The sequence below is a fragment of the Buteo buteo genome, chromosome 4, assembly GCF_964188355.1.
Source record: "Buteo buteo chromosome 4, bButBut1.hap1.1, whole genome shotgun sequence".
NCBI lineage: Eukaryota > Metazoa > Chordata > Aves > Accipitriformes > Accipitridae > Buteo > Buteo buteo.
In genome coordinates, this window is record NC_134174.1 from 21953639 (window position 1) to 21971254 (window position 17616).

A 17616-nucleotide genomic window follows, 5' to 3' on the forward strand; every position below is an offset into this window, starting at 1 on the left:
CAATGAAAAAAAAAAAAAAAAAAGGCTTTTATCTTGAAGATGTTGGCACCTTGACAGCTACAGCAATGACAGGGACTTTTGTCTGAACTTTAAACACTCTTGTAACCAAGACACAATTAAATCTTCAGTACTCTGAAGGGCATCACCTTTAAAGTATGCTAAAAAACCTTCAGAACAGCACTACTTCCCAGTTTGTATGGACTGCAGATTTTGCTCTTCTCATAATGTCAGACAATACTGAAAGAATATTGAAGTGTTACAGTTGTTTTAATAGACTGAAACATGGAAATAAATACACCATACACAGCACTAGACACAGCTGTAAAACTGTGTTAGAAAAGGAGGAAAAAATAGACTGTGTAACCAAGCAAAACTGTCTTAAGTAATTAAGCCCTTCTATCCCTCTGTTCACAGAGGAAACACTATGCAAATATTTCCATTATCTGTAACTTTTCAAAGACTATGGTTTAATGGAAAATGGGTAATACTTCACATCTTTTTCAATGAATGCTAGGTACTGGTTTGCTCTAACACAAATTACCATAGATAAAAAATAGGATCATATTTTAACTCTTTCCACCAATTTAGGGAGATCAACTTATTTTTTACACTAAGTTGGTGAGATATTCAGGTATTTACTTGATCTAATCTCTTTGAACAAAAAGAATTCATAAAGTCCTGCACGACTGAACAGAGCAGGGCTCAAGAAATTTTTATTCGCAATTCCAAGTGTTTCAGCCGGTATTACACCTGAAAGCTCCCTCTCTCAAGCATGGCAGGCACTACAGTGTTTCCTCAAGTTATGTTGAAATTCCCTCTGCCCCTTTTCCTGTGCACTTCTCAGTATTTGCCATTTTCCTTTTTGCACAGAGGTTCACGACAGTTACTGTATCCTCTGCATTTGGCATCAGTGTCAATGAAAACACTTAAACTTCACAGTTCAGTTTCTACTCTAAAAGAGTTACTTTTAAAGGACATCCAGACTGAATACTGATCTTTTCTGCCTAGGCCATTTTCTTGCAGTAAGATTCCTGAGAAGCACAGCCTGGGAAGGCTGTTACAAACTACAGGACCTTCAGACAGGAATTTATGCATGTATAATCACTCCTCCAGAAAAACAATTTACTCACCTGTCACGTTTTTGCCAACCAACACTCCTCTGCCTGCGCTCCATAGGAATCTTAGTGAAAGAAAACAGTAGTTAAAATGCTTTAAATCAATGTATCTAGAAGTGGAAGCTGTCACTCCCTCAGCACTTTTCTAAAAAGACCACTTACTACAGACACTCACGCACGTTTCTCCTCCCAATAGCATCACCTCAGTCACTTGAGAGCAAGACACTGGAACCTGTGTGTAATTACTGGCAACCAGAATTTCTTGTGGTCTAGGAACTGTATAGAACTCTATAAAGGTATTAAACAATCTGCAATGCACTCCTAAGCCTTTTTTTTGCCTAAATAATGCTGAGCTAACCATACGAGTAGAAAAGGTTGCCGAAGTCAACTGCTACTCTAGACTCAGAATCTAATCACAAGACTATGCTGCCTTTCTACAACAGCCATAAAGTAGTTTCCCATAAAATATACACTGCTCTTCCCAACTTCCTGAAACCATCTCCTGTAACAGTCTTATGTGGCAGTTCCCATTGAAATTACTGGGATGCTGAGCTCATCAACTCAAAACCCATGCTTTGTGAAACACTATTTGTTAAACCAAATATAAAGGGGGCTTATACAAAATACTTAAAAGTGCATTGTGTGAAGAGAACTGGTAAAAATACCAACTATGGAAATGCTAAGCAACAGTCAATAAAATTTTATTTCCTCTAGAGCCACGGCAGCTCCTACATTGATAAGACAAAAATACGTATTTTTGGGGTTAATCAAGTTTACAGTGTTCTAGAGCTTATTCTATCATTTTGAAACTGGCTGCTACTGAGAGTGTAGCAACTCAACAATACACCATTAGCACGTACATACTCTCCCGTGCACCCCGTTTTACCACACTGGACAGACTCCATGTCTGACTTATTCCCGGTGCCACACAACCGCACCAAGTACCCTCAGCCCAGGTGAGACGGCAGCCTGCTTGTGGGCTTTGCCTGCTCAGGACTCCTTGCTTACATAAACCCAGAAAACCTGTCATACACTACGATCACAATTCCAGACAGCATCACCATCACTTTGCTTTAAGCTTTTTGTGGTAGCCACACCCCACCACCTTCAATGTCTCCTCAACCCCTGCCGCCCTGAAACCCTACCGAAGGGGGTCCTCTCACCCGCCTTTCTGCCAACGGTCCCCACCACTCGGCCCTACCAGGAGAGGGCCCTGTGCCGCCTGTGGCGAAGAGGCGGCGGGCCTGACAACAGCCCGCCGCTCCCCGGCTCCACGAACATCGCCCCTCCGAACCGCGGGCAAAGGTGCCTCAGAGGGCGGCCGTCGCCTCACGGCGGGGCGGGAAAGCAGCCCCCTCACGGCGGGGCGGGGGGGAGCGCGCCACCCCTCAGAAAAGGCGCGAGGGAAGTGGGCTGCCACCGCTCGACGCCCCGCGACGTCACGCTCGAGGCGCGCGGGCTGCGGCGCGGCTCCCACCGCGCGGTGCCGGGCGAAGCCGCTGGCTCCACCCCGCGCGCCCGCAGCGGGAAAGGCCGCCTCGACCCCCCAACACCTCCCCCCGCCCCATGGCGCGCGCCGTGCGCTCTTTCACGTGACCAGGAGCGAGCCGCGTGATTGGCCGGCGGCGTCGTGGGGGCTTGAAACGCGGCCGTAGGAGAGGGCGCTGAGGGGGGTGCTCGTTGTGGGGTGCTCGGGATGCTCGGCCTCTTTTCTAAGGTGCTCTCCTACTTCTGGAGACGTGCAGGTGACGAGGAAAGAGAAGATGAGAGATGGGCGCCCTCAGGTAGGAGTTCCTGGGCCCGTTCTGGGTTTGCGGGGCCTGTGTGCAGCTTCAGAGTCCTGAGGGCGTTGGTGGTCTCGTCCCCCACGCGAGTGTGGCTGAGTGAAGACCTGTTGCCTTAAGAAAGGAAATCAGGAAAAGAAGACAGCTTTTTGACTACAGAGCGTGTGGCAGGGTTCCTAGCAGTACATTTTTTTGCTATGTTTCCTGAGTAGGACAGGTTGCTGTTGCTACTTAGAGTATGGAGTGAGGTGTAAAGGGAGTGTTGTGATGGTGGATGGTGGATGCTTTGGGCTTTCCCTTGTGATATTGTCTTAATAAATAAACCTTCTTCATCTTTCTTGTACTGTAGAATGGAAATGATAGTGTAGCTTTGATGTTTTGAGGCTCCAAAATGGTGTACATTTAAGATGCCTTTAGTAGCATTACTCAATGTAGTAAAAAGTGCTTTTTTATATTTATGAATACAGAAAAAAAATTACTGTATTAATAGTCTTGACTGTGAGTGTAGATAAGAATAATATGCTAGAAATATAAACTAGCATACTTCAGTACAGCTTTAAGCCTGAAGTTGTACTGCAGTGCTGTTGAGTGAGTGTTTGTGTGATATCTAAGTAGATACTACTTCTAATCCAAAAGACTTGAAACTCCTAGGTCTCCAGAGAAACAGCACCACATCTCATTTCAGAAGTGTATTAACTATAATATTATATAAAGAAATTTGAAGAATTAATTTGTATCATTTATTTACTTTTCCTGCTTTTTCAGTATAGAAATCTTAAATGTGTTGGATTCCCCATGCAAACTATGCTGAGAACTTTCTTTTGCTATGGAGAATCTTGAAAATAGTTGTTGGCCCCGTGCTTTTGCGAAAAGCTGTTTAGCTTGCAGGTATTTTTTTATCTCAAATTTTTCAAGGTATTTGAATATATATATTTTATATATTCAAGTATTGGATTCTGCACCCGAAATGGGGTAGTACTGGCCTGGCTAAACAGAGAGCTTTGGCTGCAACTCAGGGAAAAAAAAAAGGAGAGAGTTTATGACCTTTGGCAGAAGGGGCAGGCAACTCAGGAGGACTACAAGGATGTCGTGAGGTTATGCAGGGAGGAAAATTAGAAGGGCCAAAGCCCAACTAGAACTTAATCTGGCTACTGCTGTAAAACACAATAAAAATGTTTCTATAAATGCATTAGCAACAAAAAGAGGGCTATGGAGAATCTCCATCCTTTATTGGATGTGGGGGGAAACATAGTGACAAAGGATGGGGAAAAGGCTGAGGTACTTAATGCCACCTTTGCCTTGGTCTTTAATAGTAAGACTAGTTGTTCTTGGGGTACACAGCCCCCTGAGCTGGAAGACAGGGATGGAGAGCAGAATGAAGTCCCCATATCCAAGGGGAAATGGTTAGCGATCTGCTACACCACTTAGACATACCCAAGTCTATGGGGCCGGATGGGATTCACCCAAGGGTACTGAGGGAGCTGGCAGAAATAATTACCAAGCCACTTTGAACCATTTATCAGCAGTCCTGGCTAACTGGGGACGTCCCAGTTGACTGGAGGTTAGCACTTGTGATGTCCATCTACAAGAAGGGCCAGAAGGTGGATCCAGGGAACTACAGGCCAGTCAGTCTGACCTCGGTGCTGGGGAAGGTTATGGAGCAGATCATCTTGAGTGCCATCACACAGCTTATACAGGACAACGAGGTGATCAGGCCCAGTCAGCATGGGTTTATGAACAGCAGGTCCTGCTTGGCTAACCCGAGCTCCTTCTATGACAAGGTGACCTGCTTAGTGAATGAGGGAAAGGCTGTGGATGTTGTTTACCTGGACTTTATTAAAGACTTCATCACCATTTCCCACAGCATTCTCCTGGAGAAACTGGCTGCTCATGGCTTAGATGGGTGTACACTTTGTGTTTTAGAAAAAAAAAAAAAAAAGTTGGATGGCTGGGCCCAAAGAGTTGTGGTGAATGGATGTGGTAACACTTGACTCGGTGACCACCTGTGAAAATAATGATATTATTGCTCTGGTTGGCAGAAAGCCATGGGAACAGTGAGGTTCCTGGCGAAGTAATCATGCTGAAAGAGCACAGAGCCAAGAATTGTGTAGAGATAAGATAGTTGCTGCTGAGTGGAAAATTTTGGATAGTTTCTGCCTATGATTGCTGGCTGTTGCATCGGCCACAAGTAGTAGATAAAAGGACTCGTTTTGTTCAATAAAGGGTCTTCACTTGAAACCAGCTTCGGAGTCCGTTTTCAATTGCAACAAATGGAGTTAAATCCAGTTGGTGGCTGGTCACAAGTGGTGTTCCCCAGAGCTCAGTGTTGGGGCCAGTTCTGTTTAAAGTTTTTATCAGTGATCTGGACGAGAGGATCAAGTGCCCCTTCAGTAAGTTTGCAGATGACACGAAGTTGGGTGGGAGTGTTGATGTGCTTGAGGGTCGGAAGGCTCCGCAGAGGGACCTGGACAAGCTGGATCATTGGACCGAGGCCAATTGTATGAGCTTCAACAAGGCCAAGTGCCCAGTCCTGCACTTGAGTTGCAACAACCCCATGCAATGCTACAGGCCTGGGGAAGAGTGGCTGGAAAGCTGCCTGGCGGGAAAGGACCTGGGGGTGTTGGTCAACAGCCGGCTGAATATGAGCTAGCAACGTGCCCAGGTGGCCAAGAAGGCCAATAGCATCCTGGCTTGTATCAGAAATAGTGTGGCCAGCAGGAGCAGGGAAGCAATCATCCCTTTGTGCTCAGCACTGGTGAGGCTGCACCTCAAATACTGTGTCGGTTGGGACCCTCACTACAAGAAGGATATTGAGGTGCTGGAGCATGTCCAAACAAGAGCAACGAAGTTGCTGAAGAGTCTAGAGAACAAGTCCTATGAGGAGTGGCTGAGGGAACTGGGGTTGTTTAGTCTGGAAAAAAGGAGGCTGAGGGGAGACCTTATTGCTCTTTCCAGCTACCTGAAAGGAGCTTACAGTGAGGTGAGTGTCCATTTTTTCTCCCAAGTAAGAAGCAATAGGACAAGAGGAAACAGCCTCAAGTTGTACCAGGGGAGGTTTAGACTGGATACTAGGAAAAACTTCTTCACTGAAACGGTTGTCAGGCCTAGGAACAGGCTGCCTAGGCAAGTGGTTGATTTGCCATCCCTGGAGATACTTAAAAGATGTGTAGATGTGGTGCTTATGGACATGGTTTGGTGGTGGGCTTGGCAGTGTTAGGTTATCAGTTGGACTTGATGATCTTAAAGGTCTTTTCCAACCTAAATGATAATATGATTTTACAGTTATACATACAAATTGGGGGATGAGAGGCTGAAGAGCAGCCATGTGAAAAGAGATCTGGGGGTTTGTGTTGATGGCAAGTTGAATATGAGTCAACAGTGTGCCTGGCAGCAAAAAGGGCCAACTGTGTCCTGCGTGTCAAGCACAGCATAGCTGGCTGGTGAAGGGAGGTGGTTGTCCCACTCTGCACCACACTGGTGTGGCCCCACCTTGAGTACTGAGTGCAGTTTTGGGCACCTCAATATAAGAAGGACATCAGAGTGTGTCCAGAGGAGAGTGACCAAGATGATGAAAGGCCTCGAGGGCAAGACTTATGAGAAGCAGCTGAGGTCATTTGGTTTATTCAGCTTGGAGAAGACAAGGCTGAGGGGTGACCTCATGGCAGTCTACAGCTTCCTCATGGTGGGCAGCAGAGGGAGAGGTGCTGATCTCCTCTCTCTGGTTACCAGCAATAGGACACGAGGAAATGCAGTGAAGCTGTGTCAGGGAAGTTCAGGTTGGACATTAGGAAAAGGTTCTTCACTGGGAGGGTGGTCGGTCACTGGAACAAGCTCCCCAGGGAAGTGGTCACAGCACCAAGCCTGTCAGAGTTCAAGGAGCACCTGGACAATGCTCTTAGTCCTATGGTTTAATTTTAGGTAGTCCTGCAAGGAGCAGGGATTTGGATTCTGATCCTTGTGGGTCCCTTCCAACTCAAGATATTCAATGATTTTTCTCATGCAGCTTAAAGAATGTTGTTTTTACAGTGTAGCTTGCTTAATTGGTTGAAACCATAACTTGCCATAAGACTTCAAGACTGAAATGTGAAACTAATTAGTTGGAACCTGTTGGTATGACTTCTTGATAGAAGGGATGGCACTTCTAGTAGCTTTAATTACCTGTTGCATAGTTCTGTAAACAAGTGATTTGTTTTTATGTCAATGCTTTTCCTCTGGATGCAGGTGATAAAGAATTAAAAACTGTACAAGGAGTAGTGACAAGATTTTGCCATGATTATGGGATGATAGATGACATGATAATCTTCACAAAGGATGCTGTTACAAAAAATATGCCTCTGACTGTTGGACAGGAAGTTACTGCCACTGTTGAAGAGGATAAAACATCAGGTGGCTTGAAGGCTATCAGGGTAAGAGGTGAAAAAAAAATAGTAGTCTCACTTTCTCTGTAAATCCCTTGAGACTTTCTTTTGGAGGTTGCTATAGTTTTAGCCTTCCAAATTCTACAAAATAGTAGAAATTGCCAGCCCTTTACCTAGTGGGTATAAGTTGTTTTGGTTTTTTATTGTTATTTTATTCTATCTCATTTAAAATGTTGTTCCTTTAATACTGATTCTCTGAATATAGGTCTAGATATAGTGAGTATGAAACTATTGGTTGATAAAATTGCATCAGAATTTGTTTAATCATACCTAGTTCAAATCTCTGTGTATTAACCTTTTTAAGCTTCAAAGTCAATTTTATGTTATTGTTATATGAATGGAAAAGAAAATAAAAGCAGGGGCTGCTAGTTTACTCTTGTTTGCACAGAAGTGAATTTCAAAACTTCTTGTAAAAAATCAACAACTAAATGTCATGAAGTTATAAAAATGGAGATTTCAGTATCTTTCTTGCTTAACGCTTCATTTGTAAAACTACTTCAAGCTTGACTATACTTTGTGAAAACTTTAAACTACTGTAATTGTTTTAATCTTAAAGGCTCAACTCTTGGGTGCCTATGATAATCTACCTGACAAAGACTGACAGCAGTGCAAAAGCAGTTGATAACTGGGTGGTACAGAACCCATCTTCTTGGCTTGTATATGCTTGGCTTAGCTGCGTTATACTTTAAGTACAGCACTAGACTAGTGTACTTCATGTAATAAACTCACCCTGACCAAAAGTCTGAGCCAAAGCTTTAGTTGCTGTACAGAGCAAATCAGTTGTGGTGGGTTGACCCTGGCTGGATGCCAGATGCCCACTAAAGCCACTCTCACTCCCTCCCTCAGCTGGACAGGGGAGAGAAAATATAACAAAAGGCTCATGGGTTGAGATAAAGACAGGGAGAGATCACTCATCAGTTACTGTCATGGGCAAAACAGACTTGACTTGGGGAAATTAGTTTAATTTATTACCAATCAAATCAGAGTAGGATAATGAGAAATAAAACTAAATCTTAAAACACCTTCCCCCCACCATTCCCTTCTTCCTAGGCTTAACTTTAATTCTTATTTTCTCTACCTCCTCCCACCAGCAGCGCAGGGGGAAGGGGAATGGGGGTTGGGGTCAATTCATCACACATTGTCTCTGCTGCTCCTTCTTCCTCAGGGGGAGGACTCCTTACTCTTCCCCTGCTCCAGTGTGGAGTCCTTCCCACAGGAGATGGTTCTCCATGAACTTCTCCAGTGTAAGTCCTTTCCACGGGCAGCAGTTCTTCACAGACTGCTCCAGCATGGGTCCCTTCTACAGGCTGCAATCCTTCAGGCACAGACTGCTCAAGTGTGGGTCTCCTGCAGGGTCACAAGTCCTGCCAGGAAATCTGTTCTAGTGTGGGCTCCTTTTTACATGGGTCCACAGGTCCTGCCAGGAGCCTGTTCCAGTGTGGGCTTCCTACAGGGCCACAGCCTCCTTTGGGCATCCACCTGCTCCTGCGTGGGGTCCTCCCCAGGCTGCAGGTGGAGATCTGCTCCACTGTGGACCTCCATGAGCTGCAGGGGGACAGCCTGCCTCACCATGGTCTTCCCCACGGGCTGCAGGGGAATCTCTGCTCCGGCTCCTGGAGCACCTCCTCCCCCTCCTTCTTCACTGACCTGGGTGTCTGCAGGGTTGCATGGGGTTTTTCCCCCTTCTTAAATACATTATCCCAGAGGTTCTACCACTGTTGCTGATGGGCTTGGCCTTGTCCAGCGGCAGGTCTGTCTTGAAGCTGGCTGGCATTGGCTCTGTCAGACATGGGGGAAACTTCTAGTAACTTCTCACAAAAGTCACCCCTGTAGCCCCCCCAGCTACCAAAACCTTGCCACGCAAACCCAATACAACAGTGTAACTAGTTTGAAAGTTAACTTGTGTTATCTAGTAAATGGATGTTTTATAATTAAACATCAACTCATGCTGTCTATAAAGAATGTAATCAGCAAACATAGTGGCTTCAGGGATCATGTTTCAGATAATAGGAAGGTAATGATTAGCCAATGTATTCTAATATATCTAGTAATCTTATTAGTAAAGTTCTGATACGCAGGTTTAATAAGTGTGTAAGTTACCAGATTAAAGACTTTGTCATTACTATGTTAAATTAGCAAATGATACATAACTTGTCAAAAGGAGGTCAAAATCCTGCATCAATTAGCATATAGAGTTTCCGATTCCTCATGCCTATCTTTTATGCACCATCCTGATTTTGGTACTTCAGAGACATTTTGGTCAGTTACCAGCAGTGTCCAGAGATAACCAGCTGTCTATCATATGGAAGTGAGTTTGTACTATTTTGACATATTTGGTAATTCTGTTGGTACGAGGCATATATTAATGGAGTGAATTACAGTTGGTAATGTACTGCACACTTTTCAGAGTTAGTCTATTGACCAGTCCTGAAATTGTTCATACTAATGGTAAGCAGAGACATACCTTTAAAAATACTTTCATCTGTCACCATGGGGTTACTTCTTATTTATATTTCTCTTCTGTTAGACATGGCTCTTCTCTTGATGATAAACTTGAGCAGCTGAAGCTCCACTGGATTTTTCTGTGCACTCTTTTGGAAAAGAACCTTGTGGCTTTTAAGTAAGGCCCTGAATATCAGTAGAGGCATTGACACGTCTATGGAAAGCAAGGTTGCATGATGTATTCTCTTCCTTGCTCCCTATCCCCCTCAAAATTTGAGGATTTGACCCACATGTTTTAATTTTCCACTTGTCTGAAGGTCAGGCTAACTCCATAAACTACTGAACACTTGGAAATCCAGGGTGTCATGTACATGTGCAGAGTCCTCTACAATGTATCTGTGATGTGCAGGAGACCTAACTGCCAGTGTCATTGTTGCATAAAACATCTAATTAAAATTGTGAAAAGGATGCATATTGTGGAGGCCACATGTTGTATGTACATAAAGCTCACATACACATCTATGACTGGAAGTATACTAAAAATTTTAACACTGCCTGTTGATGATACTTAGATTTTGAAGAGCAGCACTTAAGGCCAGTAGAGTCTCCATAAAGAATGACCAGATACCAGGCTGCTTTGTGAGTGTTCACGTGAGCAGTTTAGTACAATACGGTTCCAATCGCTGTAAAGGTCTTCCTTTGAGTATGACTGTATGGATGAAGGATAAGTGAAGGTTGCTCTTTTCTGTGAGAAAGAGTTGCCTCCTGTAAAACACATTAGTACAGGTGTTAGTCTGGAAGGTTACTTTATTATATTTCTCGCCTTTTTTGTGTTGAATTTAAAAGTCTCCCTAGGATTCAAAGCTCTAACTTCATCAGCCACTATAGCTGTTAATCTTAGGGAAAGATCTTTATCTAATTAACATATAAATAGGAAACCAATGCAAAGATGCTGAATGCCTGCTGAAAGCCTTTACTGTAATCATTATTTGTCAATAATAAATATGCTTTTCATCTGAACATGATAATAGTTCATGAGATGTATGCCAGGCTAAGGGGGAAGACAAGTTTTCTTGCCAAAGTAATTAATTGAACATGATAAACTCTTCCCTAGAGGCTGGACTTAAGCTTAAAATAAATGCATACCTATAAGAACTTTTTTCCTCTAATGGTTGAATTCACAGTAACTGTACTGTGTCTGATAAAATGAAGTTGACTAGAAATGTGAGTTCTCAATCAGGAGTAGTAGACAGAAGATAAAGACACTAGAAAACTAACTTGATTTGCGTTTTACTCTGTGTAATGTGTGAGGGTTTAGATGCACTTTTCTGTATTCTTGAATTCTGTAGACTACTGAGGAAATGCAGTAGAGTTACTTGTGTAGACTTTTTTGAAGCTCTGTTGCTGATGTAGTAATAACTAACGATCTCATGAAAACTATTTCTGAGATGTTGACAGTTAACAATTAGTTGGGTGTTTTGTTGGTTTTTTTTTTTTATCTGGGTTTGTTAGGCATCTGTTTTTTAATACTTTATTTCAGGAAGATTTAAAAGGTTGCATGCTTCCATTTTTCTCTGTCCTGTCCTTCCTTTAACTCAAAATAGCAACAAGAACAATTCCTGAAGGCTAAAGTAAGAAAGATGCTTCATACTAAAGATTAGAACTAGATGAGAGAGCAACACTAAATTGTAAAATGAACTCCAATTAGATACAAAATTTTGAGGGGAGTTTTTCTTAGCAAATCCATTTCATTTTGAAACCAATGTAGTTTCATTGATTAAATAAAACTGAGGAAAGAATTTAGCGAGGAGAGAGTTTTATTATATGATCTAAAATGAAACATAAAAGGAAAATGAAAGAGAAGTTTCATTTCTAAAATATTACCAGCTCTAATGCTATCAAAAAAACTAGTGTCTTACTAGGTAACTAGTAAGATAACTTTATATCTTTTTATTTTCTTTAAGTGGAATGACTTTCCTATGTGAAAACTAAGTATTGTAAGTCCAGCAAGCAATATCAGTGCTTGCTGGTAAAATAGTACTCACACACACAGTCAAAAAAATAAATTACTTTAAATCTTCATTCTCCTTCCTTGTTTTCCTTCTGACTGACAGCTTTCACAGTACTGTTGAAATATTGTCATCACTCCAAAATACATAAATCTGGTAACTGAAAACTACATAGGGATTTCCAAAAAAAACCTAGGATATTTCATCAATTGGGGCATGTTTTGCTGTATGTGCTAGGTAATGGCCAGTGTATTTTCTAAGTTTTCTGAAATAAACGGATTTAGACTAGTAATTAGTCTAGACTGGTACACCTGTTGTTGGGGTTACATTTCACTTGTGGAAACAGCATAGTGTTGTTTAAAGTGAACAGTGTAATGGTCACTGCAATGGAGTGTACTGGGGTAATATCACCAGTCCTGCTGTTAGCTCTGCAATGGTTATATATGCCACCACAGCAGGTACATAGAAAGTGTCCTTGTCCTAGTGAAGGATGAGTCTGCCTGCATAAACACTATGTAAATTTTCAGCAAGTACTTTAATGTGAAATTATTTTGCCAGTTCCTTTGCTAAGCAAGTCTCCATTGTAAAAGGAGCCGACTCACGGGCTAGTCCAGGTAGCTTCCCTCACCAGTTTTTATTTTGGGACCTCAGCATCTGGAATAGGATCCCTGTGATCAAGACAAAGCAGTTAACGTTTGAACTGTTTCTTCTTGCTTTATAATGTAAGTGTTCTTTGTGAAAATTGTGCCTCCAAGGAAGAGAACTCACAGTTCTAGGAATTAAGAGCAGAGATGCTATATCCTTGCCCTGAAATAGCTGGGCGGAAAAAATGGTTTGTATACCTTGATAGTTTGTAGCTTGTGTTCTGCAGAGGGCTGTTTAAGTAAGCAAACTTATATTTGCGATGGTGATACGGAGAGTCTGTAAGAAGCAGCTCTTTAGAGTTTTGGTTTTTTTATTCAGGTTATTAAAGAGCAACTGAGGGGCAGTCTGAAATACATAGTGTTTATAAATACCATCTTGAAATCTTTTTTTTTTTTTTTTTACTTTCTGAAATAGTGATGTTCTAGTTTCACTTGTGTACAATCAGATTGCTGGGGGGGCAAAGTCCTCTTGTCGTAGACCTAAAGCAAGGGGAGCATGAGAAAGATTTGACAAATCAACATGTAATCATAGTAGTTGTCAGTGTTGCAGCATACAGCAGACTTCTAAGAAAAGTTACTTGCTGTTTACTATTCATGTTTTTGTGTACAGAAATGAAGAGCTACAGTGAGTATAGAATAAGGAGCTTGACTTCCATAAGCAGTTGAAATTTTGGTATTTATTGCAGGAAGTATGTTTAACTTAAAATTCTAAGTATCAGCTGTTTGAATGTTGGGGTTTTTTGTATCAATAGGTAGATGCAGCCCAGAACACGTGGGGAGAGTGCAATCCTACTTGTGATGCTTCTGAACTAAATATGAAAATATTAATTGGCAATATTACCTCTCTCTCTAAGGATGGTGGCTATATTAATCAGAATACTTTCTTTGCAATGGAAGACGTCTGTGAAGGTGTGTTGGGGCTTTCTTGTTTGCTCTTCCTTAATTTTTTTTTTTTATATGTACAATATAAATATCTTCTGGTAAACTTGCAGTCCACAACCCAAGAAAGTTCTAATAGAGTGTATGTACTGAAACAAATATAGAGATTTGGGTGAAGAAAGCTACCTGTTCATTCTCACTGAGCATAACTTGCAAACAGTCATGTAAGCCTAAGTTACATGTAAGCAAGTGTATTTTTCCACTAGCATCTCTTACGTAGTTTGTCATAACCTACTGGCGAAGAACTGCAAAGAGACCTTTGAACTCAGTGGGTCTGAATACTGCATTGTTCTGGCTGGTCATTTTATTTAATTTAAACTAGTTCTGTATGGGAATAATGTAAATGTCATCAGTAGCAATTGAAAAATGTTCTGTTTTGCATAGGTTTCAAACCTTGTGAAGGTGACTGGGTGCAAGCGAAATATTTTATTAACCCAACAACATGGAACAGTGAAGCAGTTGCTGTAAAGCCTTTGAGATATAAGCAAATAGATAAGGTAAATGTTTTGCACATTGGTTTTGGCAAGAGGAATCTTGTGTGCAGTGGGGTTTCGAAGATGGTTTTAAGTTGCTAATATTGGTAGATCTTCTGTAACACTTCCTTATTTAAAAGATAAAACATATCAACTCATCTATTTGTAGGGTTATTTCTAAAATAACAAAGCTTTTTGAAAAAGCATACACATTTTGGTTAGAACAGGAAGAGTAACTTATTTACTGGCTACCAACTGTTGATTTGGATGCTTACTGTTCTAGTTACATTGGTTGTAATGAGGATGTGTGGATTTTCAAACTTTTTTTAAGTAATGACTATAAAATTTATCATGTTTACTTTAGCCAAGTATTTTGGCTTAAAAACAACCATTGTCCTTTTTTTATTTTAATGAAAATATTTGTTCCCTCTAGGAATACATATATTAGGTTTATTGTATTTGACTTAACTGTAATATATTGAATAATATTTGCATGTCAAGCACAGGAAAAAAATTTCTCTTGTGACTGCTAGTAGTGAAGTATAAATTAGATAAGTTGGTAAGTTGCAAGACAGGTACCATGATTAAGTCAAATGTACATGTTGCAGTATGCGCTTAAGTGGAACCTAATGCTTACCTGAAGTATTTGTGTTTCTTTACACTTTTAAATCTAAAGACAAGCACAGTGATTCTAGGTTAGGGCTGTACCTTTATCTCTCATGAATAACTGAAACTTCAGAAAGCAGCTCTATTAATGCTAGGATGACTGTTGTAGGAAAAAACTATGCAGTGGTAGTATGCCTATTAGCTTAAGCAGATAATACCAAGTAACACTGAATAACAAACTGTTACAGGTTCGCATTTCCAGCATCTGTGGAAGAAGTGGTACAGTAGATGACAGTATATTTTTCACTTTGGATTCACTGATACTTCCTGATGGCTATTCACCTTGTAAACATGATCTAGTGAACACGATTGTGGTGGAGAGCAATCAGTCGTGTTATATTTGGAGAGCTCTCTGCTTGGTGCCAGTCAGCCAGGATGGGTAATATTCATTCTTTAATTCTCTTTCCATTTAATAACAACTACAGATGAATTGTAATTACGCAGCTTAAATTTGTTGCATCTATTAAGCAAGAAATACTGTGAATTCTTCACTAGTTGACTAGAAGGCGTGATAGATCATTGGGAAGACCAGAGTGTGGTATGTTTTGGCCCTTGCTTTTTCTTCCTTTCCAGAAGGTGGAGACATCTGTGGTTACTGGAGTAGCAAAACTAGTAGCAGCTGAGCTCAGGGATATTGCTAAGGCAAGGAAGGAATTTTGCGTGGTTATGTTAGAAAAATGCCAAGCTCATGCTCTGACTTTGTGTTTCCTTTCATCTGTGTTCTTCTAGTGAGGACTTTACTGTTTGAAAACCATTCTCAGCAAAACTGATGTAAAATAGATGTTTCTTTAATCCATTTTGCTTAAGTTCTAGTGATTTTTCAGATACCTGTCCTAAAATAATAGTTCCATGATCTCAATAATAGACATTCAGTAGGCTTGCAAATATCAAACTGGGAGGTTCTGCAGGCATTTTAGATGGCATATGTGATGTGAGGAGGATCTGCACAGATTGCAGGAAAGGCTGGACAAAGTAGATGATATTCAGTATGGAGAAGGAGCAAAATTTTGTGAAATAATCAACTACTCAAATATAGAATGGGCAACAACTAGTCAGTAGCAATTCTGCAGGAAAGATCTGGAGTTTGACTTGTGAGTTCGAGTGTCTGTCCTGTGAAAAACACAAATACTGCTCAAATATATATAAATAGGGCTATTACCTGTAAAATCTGTCACTTTCAATGTTAACAAGGCCTTGGTAGGATTACTAAGCCTGATTCTGCAGGCCAAAAATAAGCTATCAACAAACTGGAAAGTCCACAGGAGAGTAAAAAGGACATTCAGATACCTCTCAAACATAGCCTTTGGGAGAACTTGCCTTGTTTGATCTCTAGGAAATATAGCTAAGGGCGGTACATATGTCCTCAAAGGAACTACTTGGAATGGAATAAGATGTTTGTTTTCACTGGAGATAAAGGATATAATAGATTTAAATTGTACCTAGATGGAGCTTGAGGTTTTTACATCACTCTGCACAACAGTACAATTTGTTCACTTATTTTTTCAGTTGGACCTGTTTTTAATGATGGATTTTATATGGAAATTATTACTAAAGTAATGTTACGAAAGTAGACCTTAGGGTTGATCTCTCAGTTTTAGTGTATTTCCTACCATATCAAAACATTGAGGCAGCTTCAGCTGCAATGGGAGACATCTAGTGGGCTTTGCTAGTAAATTGATGTAGCTAATAAAGAACAGCTGCAGTCATTTTCTACTTTATTGTATTAGATAACTAAGGAATACTTAGGGTATGTAAATATTGGTGAGATTGTTAAAATATTTGCAAGTTATTTTAGTGCCAGTTTATCTAACTGTGAATAGTTTCTTAACTGTACAATAGAAACATTTTTTTTAAATGGTTTCTAAAGGTAGCTGAGACTGAGAGTTAGTTACAGTCCCTGTCTCAGGAAAGAGCATGTGACTTGTTTCATAGGCATTTTTCATCAGTAGTGTGTGTGATAGTTTTTAAGAGTGCTTTTTGGTTTTCAGCTTTTTTCAACTTTTTCAGTCTTCTGCTTTCAGGTTGTAGTAGTAAGCAGAAGACATAAGTGCTTGGGGTACATGTAGAAACACTTCCAGTCTAGTCATTTTACCTCTTCAGCTCCAGTGCTAATCAGGACTCTTGCTAAGGAGCTGCTCTTTGTTGTGGCTTGGTTCAGCTCCCAAACAGATCCATAACAGCTTCAGCCACAATTTGATTCAGTTCTTCAGCAAAGAGTAGCTAGCTTCTTAATCACTTTAGCCTTGTATCCAAGGTTTTGTGCTGGTTTATTGTGCTGCTGACAAAAGGCTTGTTGTTTTTAATTTGCTGCTTAGAATGATAAAGGTAATCTCATTGTCCTAGAAGTATAAATAGCAGAGAAAAAGTGAACCCTCTCACCCTCACCTGCTTCTTCCTAAATACTGTGACTATGCTTTGGTATAGTGATTCTTAAACTTGTGCTGAATCAAAGATACCTGCTGAGTCTATTTGTGTTTCAAAATTGCTAGCTAAAATTAAAAATTATTTTTACAGACAATCTCACTGTAATGGAGTCAGTCTGGATGAGCCTTATGAAAACTTAATGAGAGACAAAGGAGGATTGGAAGTATCAAGAATGACTAATTTTGGAACTCTGAAGCAGGGGGAATCTAAAAGAATGATCATTTGGATAGAGTAAGCCTTTCTGATTTTCTAAGCTTTCTTCCTTTCCATCATTCTCTAGTCTGTAAGCCTATCTTTCATACAGAAGCCTCTCATAGTTGAGCCTTGTGGTTCATGGTCTTCAAGTGACCCCCAAATACTATGGAATTAAAGAGAATTTCATATTGAATTAGGTGTCTTCAGGATAGTCTTTTTATTGAGCACCTATCGTGCAGATAGTGCTTTGAGACTCCCCAGTCCTATATGTTTTTTCAATCCTAATAAAATCCTTTCTAGAATGAGGATTAAAGTAAATGTTTTTATTTGTGAGTGTGTTTAATTTAAAATGCAGATACGCTGTTCTCAAAATCTTAGAACAAGAGGACTGTTGCATACTCATGTATTAAAAGCAGACCAGATTTTTTTTCCTGAGTGTTTTTTGGTGGTGGTTTTTTGTGGTGTTGTTTGGGGGGGGGGGGTGTGTTTGTTTTGTTTTGGGGATGG

General features: G+C 40.9%; 1 protein-coding gene across 2 annotated transcripts in view; it reads left to right on the plus strand.

Moving 5' to 3' along the window:
- The first annotated feature begins 2811 nt into the window (after positions 1-2811).
- MOV10L1 (Mov10 like RNA helicase 1) overlaps positions 2812-17616 on the plus strand; it is a 38724-nt gene continuing 23919 nt past the window's right edge. For both annotated transcript variants that reach the window (XM_075026791.1, XM_075026793.1), the window contains exons 1-6: positions 2812-2899; positions 7121-7305; positions 13165-13321; positions 13736-13848; positions 14679-14869; positions 17005-17145. In XM_075026791.1, coding sequence (XP_074882892.1) covers positions 2812-2899; positions 7121-7305; positions 13165-13321; positions 13736-13848; positions 14679-14869; positions 17005-17145 — 875 coding nt within the window. The remainder of the gene's footprint in view (positions 2900-7120; positions 7306-13164; positions 13322-13735; positions 13849-14678; positions 14870-17004; positions 17146-17616) is intronic.